At 37.8% G+C, this 12,297-nt stretch overlaps 1 protein-coding gene across 1 annotated transcript in view; it reads left to right on the top strand.

Moving 5' to 3' along the window:
- mio (GATOR complex protein mio) overlaps positions 1-12,297 on the top strand; it is a 127,193-nt gene that overhangs the window by 38,685 nt on the left and 76,211 nt on the right. The window contains exons 4-8 of the mRNA XM_068346299.1: positions 1,653-1,821; positions 3,348-3,475; positions 4,656-4,753; positions 5,328-5,419; positions 5,799-5,995. Of these exons, the coding sequence (XP_068202400.1) occupies positions 1,653-1,821; positions 3,348-3,475; positions 4,656-4,753; positions 5,328-5,419; positions 5,799-5,995 (684 nt within the window). The remainder of the gene's footprint in view (positions 1-1,652; positions 1,822-3,347; positions 3,476-4,655; positions 4,754-5,327; positions 5,420-5,798; positions 5,996-12,297) is intronic.

Genomic DNA, 12,297 nt, shown 5'->3' with positions numbered 1-12,297 from the left:
TCTTGAATACTTTTTATGGGTTGTACGGTCGGCTAAGAAGCCTTCCGCATCCTTGTTGATTTGGCGGGTGGTCAATTCTTTCTTGAGAAGCGCCGAGGTTAGAGGTTGTGATGAGGTCCTTTAGTATGGGTTGCAGCCCTTTATACTTCAGCACCTAAGAGTCGTTCAGCATCCTAAGAGGACCGCTACGCTCAGTAAGGAAGACGTACTTAATAAAGGCAGAGTAATGGTTCAAGTCGACTTCCTTACCAGGTACTTATTTATTTTATGTTATTTTTGAATAACTAATAAAATGAAATACGGGATACTTAGCTTCTTTGTTAACTTGTATGCTGGTCTCCACCCACCACCCTGGGTGTGAATCAGCTACATGATCATCGGGTAAGATTAATATTGAAAAATGTTATTTTCATTAGTAAAATAAATTTTTGAATATACTTACCCGATGATCATGAATTAAAGAACCCGCCCTTCCTCCCCATAGAGAACCAGTGGACCGAGGAGAAAATTGAGTTCTTGTTGACAAGAAGTACTTGAGTACCTGACCACAGATGGCGCTGTTGAGTACACCCCCACCTGGATAGCGATCGCTGGCGTATCCCGACCGTAGATTTCTGTCGGGCAACGGAGTTGACAGCTACATGATCATCGGGTAAGTATATTCAAAAATTTATTTTACTAATGAAAATAACATTTCCCTTGCAGGAATTATTCCAAGCTCCTGGTCCATCTCCTCCCAGAATGTATCCTTCTCCTCCTCCTCTGTACATCCAGTTTGCAGGGCATAGGCACACACCACTTTGACTATTGTTGCTCCCAGTCCTAGCTTTAAACTCATAATTCTGTCATTTTTCCTATTCACCCCAATCAAATTTTCCTTCAACTCTTTTGATAATATTATTCCTACTCCATTTCTTGCTTCCATATTTGCTCCACTGTAATATAATTTACAACCTTCGCCTAGTTCTCTTGCCTTATTTCCCTTCCACCTGGTCTCCTGCACACACAGTACTCCAATCTCCCTTCTCTCCATGAGGTCAACCAGCTCTCGGCCTTTTCCAGTCATTGTCCCTACATTTAGAGTTGCTACTCTCATCCTTTCCTCAGATATTTTCCTCTGAGCTTGCCTCTTTAACCCAGCCTGCCCATGACTGGGTAGCCCTTGCCAATTTTCCGGAGGGATCAGGCGAGGTCCCAACGCGTCGCTTAAGGGGGAACGCCCTAGCATTATTCTCATTCTTATACTCACTGACCATAGTTGTTTTGGCTAATTTTTAATGACTGGATGCCTTTCCTGCCGCCAACCCTCCCAATTTACCCGGGCTTGAGACCGGCACCAAGTTGAGGCTGGCTTGCCCCCCTCAGTGGCTGGTTTAATATGAAATAGAAGGTTAAAGATGATAAAAGAGAATTCTTCACAGCAGCTGGAATAAGTTTTAGCCAAATTTGCCCTGAAGATTCCTATCACCTTGTTGGTTGGAGCCAACACAGAATAATTACTTGAGATTAAACCCTAATTTTGTAATGGTGAAGAAAACTCACTTGAAGTTTTATGAATGAAAGAGCTGACATCATAATGTTTATTTATGATTTTAATGATGACTATGCTACCCAAATTTCATGTTTCTACTTGAGATTAATTTTGCCTACAGTCCCAAAGCACACTCGTCCAGTCAATTCGTTATCGTGGAACACTCAGGAGCCACAGCTTCTTGCAGCTGGTTTAGACAGGGGACGATCAGAACCTTCCGTTATTATTTGGGATGTTACTCGTGGTAGTCAGCCATCTTCTTATGGAAGCGAGCAGAAAAACTCATCGAGGTAAAAATGATTTGGTTTATTTTTTTTCTCTTTAAGCATAGGTTAATTTTTCTATATTGCTGAAAATTTTAATAATTGAATTGGTAAATTTAGTAAATTACCAAAATAATAATGGGATATATAGTGTTGTTGAAAGGTATAATGACATTTTAAACAGGAAATATCATCCATCCAAAAATCCTGTATAGTAAGGTCTTGGGTTAGTGATGTTGACTTATGTTTTGTGGATACAACACAGCTCCCATGAAGGAATTTGGTAATTATTTTTGTTAGTTTAATTTTATTATTCTGTTTTTATTTTCTATTTTTCTTAGTCCCACTATGCATTTCTGGCAAAAATAAGTGTTTTTTCTTAATCATCTCCCATACTAATTACTTGATCGGAATGGTACTTTGACACAGCACTAAATAGACCTCCCACTAATCTTTGATACTATAATGCATTTTCAGATCCAGCTAATTAAGGTGTTCACTCTTTTAATAATAAAGCTTATGCTAAGTGAATTGGTTTAGTAGGTGAAGAAATTTGAATACCTACACTCCCCTGGCCCTCCCCTCTCCTTCTCTCCATCTGTCTTGACCCTCCTCCAATCCCTTAGTCTCTCCAGTCAACTTATATAACACCTGATTACATTTACTCTACCTTTGAAAAACGTGCGTTTCATTATTTTCACGCAATTAAAAGAAGCCCTCGGGGCAGGTTCATCAAGTTAGATAGATTGGCAAAAGACTATTCACCTACTGAACCAATTCACTTTGCTTTAGCTTTATTGTTACAAGGGTAAACACCATAATTAATGGGATTTGAAAATGCATTAGAGTATCTAAAATTAGGGGGAGGTCTATAGAGTGCTGTGTCTAAGTACCATTCCGATCAAGTAATTAATATGATAGATATCAAAGAAAGGGACACTATTTTTTTGCCAGAAATGCATAGAAATCATGTTTCCATGAAGTACGTTTTTATATCCTACATCATGACTTTGCTATTGCATTATCATTGGCTTGGGAGTTTGGTGCTTATGTACAGTACAGTAATGTATTTAAAAGTGTTTTGACTATCATCTAAACTCAAATTACCTTGTATCCTGAGGGTCAGCTGATTATCATGTGACATACAACATAATATAAAAGATATGAAGTCACTCTTTACCTGTTTTGAAGGGATCCAAAACTTCATGCAGTGTAGTACCATCTGAAAAGAAAAGAAGGCAAGTATGAACAAAACTATGAAGCATTTAAACTGCCATAAATATTAATAAAGTTAACTAAATCATCTCAAAGGTCACTTAATGAATTTATATGCCAGTTTTTGTCAATGTTTTCTTTGAAGGACCCTTCTCCCCTAAGAGAAAAAACATGAGTAGGAAGCACAAACTTTCGAATTTGTTGGCAGATGTAATTACTGTATATATAGTTATATTTGCTAGAGAGCAATTCATTTCAGACAGATCTTTGTCTGCAGATTTTTATTGAGGAATTACTTCTATTTGAACCTTAGAAATCTGTTTTCTTTTTTTTTTCAGTGATGTTAAACCTATGGTTGAATTTGGTTTAAATGAAACCTGCCAAAGCTTAGCATTCTCTATGCATACAAGCAGGACATTGATTGCTGGAATGAACAATAAACATATAAAATTATTTGACATACGAGGTAAGTTTTATACGATGTATGATATTTTAAAGGAATGAAAAAAATCAAAGTTGTCAAGGACAGACCTGTTGTGTGTGCTCCCTCAAAAAATTGATGTGAAATGGATATTGCTTTTCTTTACTTTTCATTTTAATGTCTATTTTTTTTTTTATAGAATTTTTATATACAGCATTGATTGCCAAGTTGAAATGTATTTTTGAAAAAAGGATTTTCATAAAGTAGGAAATGTAATTTAGTAAATAAGAATCAATCCTTTTTACGCTATCTAATGTTGATATGCAGTGTATTAGACTAAAACTTTTCTCATAACACTAATGGCTCAAGGGTTCAGCCATTTTAGGGTGTATTAGCTAGCCTACCAACTTTTTGGCAAATGATTTGTTCACAATTAGGAAAATAAACCTAACTTTCAGAGTTTAGCATAAATTCTATAATACAATCTTATCTCTTATTTCTTTAAGGATGCAAATCCTTTTTATTTATGTGGATACTCTTGGAAAAAGCTGGAATGGTAATGGAAGCTTTTTGAAAATAAAACTCAGTGGTTGCTGATAAGGCAAACAGGGTACTGTATTCCCCTCTTATCTTGATGGTCAGCAACCAGTTGCCTATCTGTTATCATTGATTGAGGCTGCATTTTTCTGTCTTCCAGTGGCTACTTTTGAAGCTAGATCTCTTTTACTGTGGCAAAGCATTATTTATAAATTCTTATTTTGTGTGGTGTAATATAATTTCAATACCTTTTAGTTTGTGTGTTGGTATTAACAATCGTACAAACAATTGCTCATTAATGTTTGCATGACATCATTGTGGCTCTTTGCATTCCTGCAGGAGTAGGATTGATTGCAGCTCTCATTTGCATTTTATGAAAGTAATCTTCATAAATAGGACAGGAGTTATGTAAAGAATTCACCTTTAGTGATATGAGCTATAATGGGTAGCAATTATTTACAGGTTTTTAACATTTACTGGAATCGGTTACCTAACCCCTTCAAATGTTAATGGCAGACTGTTTGTATGTTATGGAAAAGACCATTTTAAAATATATCTTTACTTTAGACCATGAGATTGATCCAAAATCAAATTTGTGGGTACAATAGTCTCTTTTTTAGATTTCTTGAATATCTAAAGTAAATTTAAAAACTGCTTGTTAATTTTTACCTTTTGCATTTTTTTCCAGACTCAAAGTTGCTTACAACTGTCAGTTCTAAGGCTGTCTATGGCATTTGTACAGATCCTCACAATGAGCATAGGTTTGCTTCGTTTGTTGATCAGCAGGTGAGTTCTTTCATATCACAATTCTACTGTACTTGGATGAGGTATTCGTCCTCTTGTTTTATTACTATTTTGCATTACATTATCTATATCTATACATATCTCCCTTTCTTCTATCATCTAATGAATGTGTGTATACAGTAAAGTATATGCAATTTATGTAGGTATAGATAGTGTAGTGAATTAATTGCAGTTCCAATTACTCCTCAGACACATGGTCTTGTCCATTCAAAGATGACAAATAATCCTAGGTTTCTGCCATCTTGGAAAAAGCATATCAGTTAACCATATGGGAGTTAACAGACTGCATATGCACAAACTATTGATTATATTGAAGGCAAAAACCTTCCCCTATTTCGAACTGATATTACGGGTGTATAATATGATTGAAAGTATTATTTGAAAAGCATAATACTGTATTAGAGTTCAAGAATTTAGTTAAAAAAAGCTATTGTTCTGTATGGTGTAATGCCATATAAAAATATTAACTTAAACTGTGACTATACACTAATACTTTAAAATTAGGAGTTATATTAGCTCTTTGTTTGGTATAGTAACACCTGTATTTCTTCAACAGGTTCATATATGGGATTTCCGAAACATAGAACGACCTGTTCTCTATTTAGATGCAAATAAACCTGTTGTAAAATTAGCTTGGTGTCCGTCAAGGTAAGTTGTCATTGGATTTATTCCCATTTCTATAGTTAACAGATAATAATCTTATTTTAGATGTAAGGAAGATGATGAAAATTTTATGTGGTCCCTTTACATAAACCCTTGGTTCATTATCATGTACAGTACTGTACTTTAGATCTGATATTTTTCAGAAATTCTAATACTGTAATTCTAAATTAGTTGATAATGCTCAAGGCATCATATAATGTTTCATTAGGAAAAAAAATCGTATGAAATCCTTACCTCTTTTTAATTGCAAGGGTTCATGATCCTTATTTGAACTTTAATCAAATTGCTGGGTAAAATAAGGTCAGCATTACAAGGACCTTGAATTCAAGTTCCCTGATTAGGATATATTTATCTATTTTTACAGAGCGAATTTATTAGGTTCCTTAGGAAAAGATAGCTCTACAGTCCGAATTCATGACGTATTGAATTATATTATTGGAGCGGAAGACCAAGAACCAGCAGTCGTGTCAAGATCTATTACCCCAGATCTAAATAATTTTGTATCTGCTTTTTCCTGGCATCCTAATCATGAAAACAGACTCCTCACTGCATCTTATACAGGTAAATTTTCTGGATTTTCATGATTTTATTGAATATTTGGTCAAGCTCATGAGAAGTTTATATGCAAGTTGAACTGTATGGAGGCGTAATAAGTAAATGAACAAAGGTGTGTGTGTGTGTGAATGTAGCGGTAAAGAAGTTTGTCCTTGCTATTAGATGTGGAAACCAGCATCCGTATGTATTGCTTTTAAAATATAAAAAGTTGAGGGTGAATGACTTGGAAAACCCTTAGAAGTATGAGCACTGTACTAAAAGGTTTAGTTTTGGATTTTACTGAAGAATCATATTAGATTATCAAGAATTGCTTTTCATTAAGAATTTGTGGAACATGAAAATTCTTTCAATAAGGGTGGTATATCCAATGTTATTGTAGAATCTTGACCCTCCCTACTCTTATAGTCATTTTAGTTTAGCATGGGGTAGTTCTATGTGTCTGTTGATTTAACATTTTAAAATTTTTATTTATTCTTACATGGATACAAACTTCAGTGTCATTTATATGGGGTTACTACTGGTCATGCTTTCTATGAGCAGCTAATCAAAATTTGGTCGACTGCGTCATGCTTTGTGTTGGTAAACACAATGCATGTGCAAATAGCAAGTGGGAGGTTGCTCACAGCATCATCTCCCCACAACACTACCAGTCGCGAAGTGAAGAGGTTGTTCTCTCACTTCCTCTCTATGATTGAGCCTTTCACATTCATGTTGCCTACCCTTTTAGCATGTAACATTCTTGACTTGTGTTTTTTCCTTAATTCACAGTCATTTGAGAGTCTGCTCATTAACTGTGAGTTACGAGTGAGTGCTTATGTCCAGTAAATCTCATTAGTTAGGTCTTTGCCCAAGACAGTATAGCAATGTTTGTGACGTCCTTATGAGCCAGGCGGACATGGACATACACCCTCTTGTTTGTCCATCTTGTCTAGACAGATCTACAAGAGAATCTCCATGTAACTATTGTAGGGATTGTTCTCCCTCCCAATGGTAGAGCTGTGCTTCTACATTGTTGAGTCTCTCCCGATGGGAGTTAGAGAAGAATCTCTTAAGCAGTGAGAACCTCCCTTCAATATAACATGTCGAGTGTTATCAGAAGCCTTATCTTCAAATGACACACACAATCAAGAGAGTGTCGAATACTCTCGGCGAGACCTTGAGGAGCCAAGATCTCGGCTCATACAGGATGATGAATGAACAGACATGATCTATGAGATGATCCTGGTATAGGGAACCAAGAGTTGAGAAAGCGTTTCCCCTAAGTCAAAAGGCAATAGTGTTGGAAGAGGAAACTACATTTCCCAACACGTTCTCAGGAATCAAGGTTGCCATATGATGATGAGGCCCCTAAGCTGTCACCTCTACAGTCTTAAGAAATCCTTAAAAGCTTATAATAGGGGAGGCCAGACTGCATATAGTAGGGGAGGCCAGACTGCATCAGCTGCGGTTACGTCATAAGGGTTTCCAGAACTATGCATTCCTTTCAGCCCACACTCTCCTTCCCTAACTTTTGAGTAGGGAAGTCTAGTAGAAGATTCACTGATAACCTATACTTGTCAGGATTCAAGCAGGAGAATCTTTCAGCTATATTATGCTGTGCACTTGACATTCTCAGCGCGTGATAATGTCATCATGCGTGTCAACCATGCTGCAAGTGACGAATTTTCTTCACATGTAAAGCAAGGCCACTATTCATCCTAGGATATTCCTTGTAAAGACAGATCATATTCTAGAGTTTAGGTGTGAGTATCTTTCTCCAACACAGTAAGGTTGAGGTAGCCTCCCTGGAAAGTTTTGATGGTGGCCAAAATTATGGCCCCACAAACATAATTGATGAGCATAGAATGATTGATTATTCACGGATATCTCCTTCACGTATCATGGAAGCTAAATGTAGGAAAGAAGACTTTTACCCCGCACCTGCAACTGAACAGTCTGATGAGAGTCAACCTGACTAAAAGGTGTAGAAGATGTATGTGTTAAAGATGAAAAATGGTTCTGTTTATAACCCTGATTGACATCCTCAGGGAAACCTGTCACTGAAGACAAACCGGAGGACAGGATTCAGTCACAAGCACAGAATCCTAAACTCAACTATGGCCCAGAACTCTCAAAACTCTTCAGCCCCTGAGAATTCTCTTAAAATCAATAGGTTCCCAGGGTTACCACCACTGGCTTTGTCTGATCAAAGAGATTTATTTGCCCCCTTGCAGGCTTTTCAGAACCCATTGCAATTATCAGAGAACTTGGCTAACTTAGTACCGTCGTCCCAAAGGGAGGATATGACAACTTTCTCCTCTGTCTTTTCAGTCTCATTCTCCTCTGTCTTTTCAGTCCCAGAAATGATGGATATGGAAGTAGCAGCCACGTTTGTGATTCATACTTGTTCATGGCTCGACCATTGGTCTAGAGCAGCATTCCACTATGTAACAATGGAAGATCTTATAGATCGAGATACCTTACGAAGATTTGAAGATTTGTCACGAGCAGGGTTTAAAGCCCTAGAATTCCTGTTACTTCAGACAGTCTCCCTATTGGGGAACTGTGTCTTGAAAAGACGTGATACAATCTTGACTAGATGCGCAGAACAGCTACCCCCTGGAGATATGCTAAATCTGAGAAATTCAGATTTGCTGAATTCCCCATATCTGCTCTCCCAGTTAGAAGTAGATAGTGATGGCTGAGATTGCTAGACAGGAACAAACAACTTTAGAAAGAGAAAAAAACGACAATGGATAGGCCTGCTGTACAATGCCTACACAGAGGCCTGCATAAGTTTCACAGGCACCCAGAAGTCCAAACCACTCAAACCAGGGGATGGAGATCCTCTCCCCCCTGGAGGCAGGAACCGAAGACTCGATAGTTCTTGCTAGTGTAAGAGTGCGCCTAGACTTACCACAGGGAAGAAGAGATCTTGTGTTGTGGAAAAAAGCTATAATCAGTCAAGGTCCACTCTCTGGATATGGGAGATGACATGTTCAGAATATGTACTCCTCCTGTTTCCTGTTGTTAACTCCCTACTTTGGTTAGTTTAAATAAGTCTCCCGCTTTGTCTTGATACCTTAATTGGTTTTACTTTATATTAGTGATGCAATGGACCCCAACCTGGGGTCTACGGTTGCACCTCTATGCGCCACTAGCCTTGTATCTGGGGGCTCTTTTCAAGATGGTCTCCATTCCCTTGATGGCAGCAATCTGCACCTCATTTATGCTTGGGCAACTTGGTATTGCCTGTAGGAGTCGAGGTGGACATTCATGACTTTTTTAGTGCTGGTATTAAATATTCTCTTCCTCACGAGTATTCTCTACTAGACTTGGGCAGGGGTAGAACCTGGTGCAAGCTCCCCAGGTTCCCCAGCTTTGCAGGAAGTGGGAGGGAGCTCCTTTGGACTGTCCCCCCCCCTCCCTGCCTCTTTTTCCTATTTAATTTAGTATTTTTGGCATAGCTGTTATCTTTTGATATCGCAGAGTATTGGTTACCCGAGTTGAGGTACCAACCGTAATCCTTGCTGAGTCAACCTCTAGGAAGATCTTTAACATTCTATGTTTTGAGAAGAAGCTATGGTTTATAACACATACCCTGTCATAACTCAAGATTGTGACAGGGAGACTATGAAACAGGGGTTCTCTCTGCCCTATCTTGGTTGGGAGCCAGTCCCAACCGGTGATGACAAGATGTCTGGCCATGAGCCAACAGCTTTTATCTTTTTCGGGCAGGAATAATCTCTTCCGAACCAGGACTTGAGGACAGAACTTTTTCTCCGGGAAATATATTACTGTCCTGAGAAACAAGGTCGTTTTTAGTATCCGTGGTATGATTGGTGTATAGTCAGAAGATGTATGCAGAACCCATCCTGGCCAGAAGAAACTTGTCCATGTCCCTGGGCTGGTGGGGGGTGACATAATGCCCTGAGAATGTACCCACTGAGAAGTTGAAAGTTGCCCTCTTGTTTTTTCCATTCATTGGTTAAACAGGACTTTGGTACTTCTTCCTAGTCTAGAAAGGCTACCAGTGTCTCTAGGAAAAACCACTTAAGTATAAGGACCTAAGGGCAATAATCACATCTACCTCATTGAGGAAGCTTGACAAGGAGATTTACGAAGAGGTATAATCTAGATGTTCCCTTAGAAGAATCAAGATGTCACCGAGTAGAGGCAGTAATAACTACCCATGATTATTTACTGTTCAGAAAAGGACTAGGGGAGGTAAATCCTCCTAATCTCCTAACGAAGCTTGGCCTTGAATTATATCCCTGCCGTGAATTATTTATCATACCAAACTGCTTACTAACACAATCTCCGCCAGTTCTTTAGTAGTGACCAACGTCCTCCTCCCTCATCTCTGAAATAAAGATCAGGAGATACAAGGTAGTCAGTTTGACACCTTACTGTGATTAAAAAAGATCAACAGGCCTAGTACCCCTCAAGATGAGTCGGAAGAGATCTTCGGCCAGAGTAAAGAGGATCACTTTTAGACCACTTTCAATGAGTTTGCTTGACACGTTGCATAAGAATCTTAAACTAACGTCATCACAGGGAAGAATACATCTGCATGAGGCCCGTTCTATTCATAGAGAACCCCTACTAGATTAACTTTAGTATGGAGAGATTTCCAAGTCCTTACCCTTTGGATAAGGAACGTTTGACAATCTTGAAAACGGTTCTTATAGCCTTCATGGTTCCGATTACAGTATTATTATTATTATTATTATTATTATTATTATTATTGTTATTATTATCATTATTAGCTAAGCTACAACCCTAGTTGGAAAAGCAAGATGCTATAAGCCCAAGGGCTCCAAGAGGGAAAAATAGCCCAGTGAGGAAAGGAAGTAAGGAAATAAAGAAATTATTTGAGAAATAATTAATAATTGATAAAATGCTTTAAAAATGGTAACATCATCAAAACAGATATTTCATATATAAACTATAAAAAGACTTAAGTCAGCCTGTTCAATATGAAGACATTTGCTGAAAGTTTGAACTTTTGAAGTTTTACCGACTCAACTACCCGACTAGGCAAGATCATTCCACAACTTAGTCTCAGCTGGAATAAAACTTCTAGAATACTCTATAATATTGAGCCTTATGATGGAGAAGGCCTGACTATTAGAATTATCTGCATGCCTAGTATTACGAACAGGATGGAACTGTCCGAGAAGATCTGAATGTAAAGTATGGTCAGAATTATAAAAAGTCTTATGCAACATGCAGAATGAACTAATTGAACGACGGTGCCAGAGATTAATATCAAGATCAGGAATAAGAAATTTATAGATTGTAAGTTCCTGTCCAACAAATTAAGATGAGAAGCAACAGCTGAAGACCAGACAGGAGAACAATACTTGAAACAAGGTAGAATGAAAGAATTAAAACACTTCTTTAGAATAGATTAATCACCGAAAATCTTAAGATTTTCACAATAAGCCAATCTTTTGTGCAATCGAAGAAATCACATTTGTGTTTCTCAAAAGTAAATTTGCTGTTGAGAATCAAAACTAAAATTTTAAGTCGTACAAAGTTAAAGAAATATCAATGCTGAGATCCCACTGTCCTTGACCTACTTACAATCATACTTTGAGTTTTGTCAGGATTCAACTCCATACCCCATAACTTGCACCATGCACTAATGTTAGTTAGAGCTCTATTAAGGGATTCAGCAACCCCAGATCTACATTCAGGAGATGGAATTGATGCAAAGAGGGTAGCATCATCTGCAAATGCCAGAAGCTTGTTTTCTAGGCCAAACCACGTCATGTATATATAGTATGAAAAGCAATGGACCAAGAACACTACCCTGAGGAACACCCGATGTCACATTCTTATGCTCACTGTTGTGCTCATCAACAACAACTCTTTGCGATCTATTACTTAAAAATTCAGTGATGATGCTAAGAAACAACCCACCACCCAACTTTTTCAAGTTTGAAAACAAGGGCCTCATGATTAACATGGTCAAAGGCAGAACTAAAATAAAGGGCAATCATACGAACTTCCTGACCATAGTCAAGGGATATCTGTACAGCATTGGAGATTGTAAGAAGGGCATCATATGCATCAAGGCCTTTACAAAAACTAAATTGAAAACCAGAGAACAGATGATTACCTTCAGCAAACCTATTAAGACATTTTGCCAAAAGATGTTCAAAAACTTTAGATGATATGGGAGTTATGGAAATTGGGCGGTAATCAGGTGGACTTGAGCTACCACAAACACATTTAAATAGTGGAGTAACATTACCAATTCTCTAAGTGCTAAAAGCTCCTCTTCTTGCTGACTTGCGCAAAATAACAGATAACTTTGGAGC

The sequence above is a fragment of the Palaemon carinicauda genome, chromosome 22 (genome assembly GCF_036898095.1).
Source record: "Palaemon carinicauda isolate YSFRI2023 chromosome 22, ASM3689809v2, whole genome shotgun sequence".
Taxonomy (NCBI): domain Eukaryota; kingdom Metazoa; phylum Arthropoda; class Malacostraca; order Decapoda; family Palaemonidae; genus Palaemon; species Palaemon carinicauda.
This window is presented reverse-complemented; position numbering and strand designations above follow the sequence as displayed.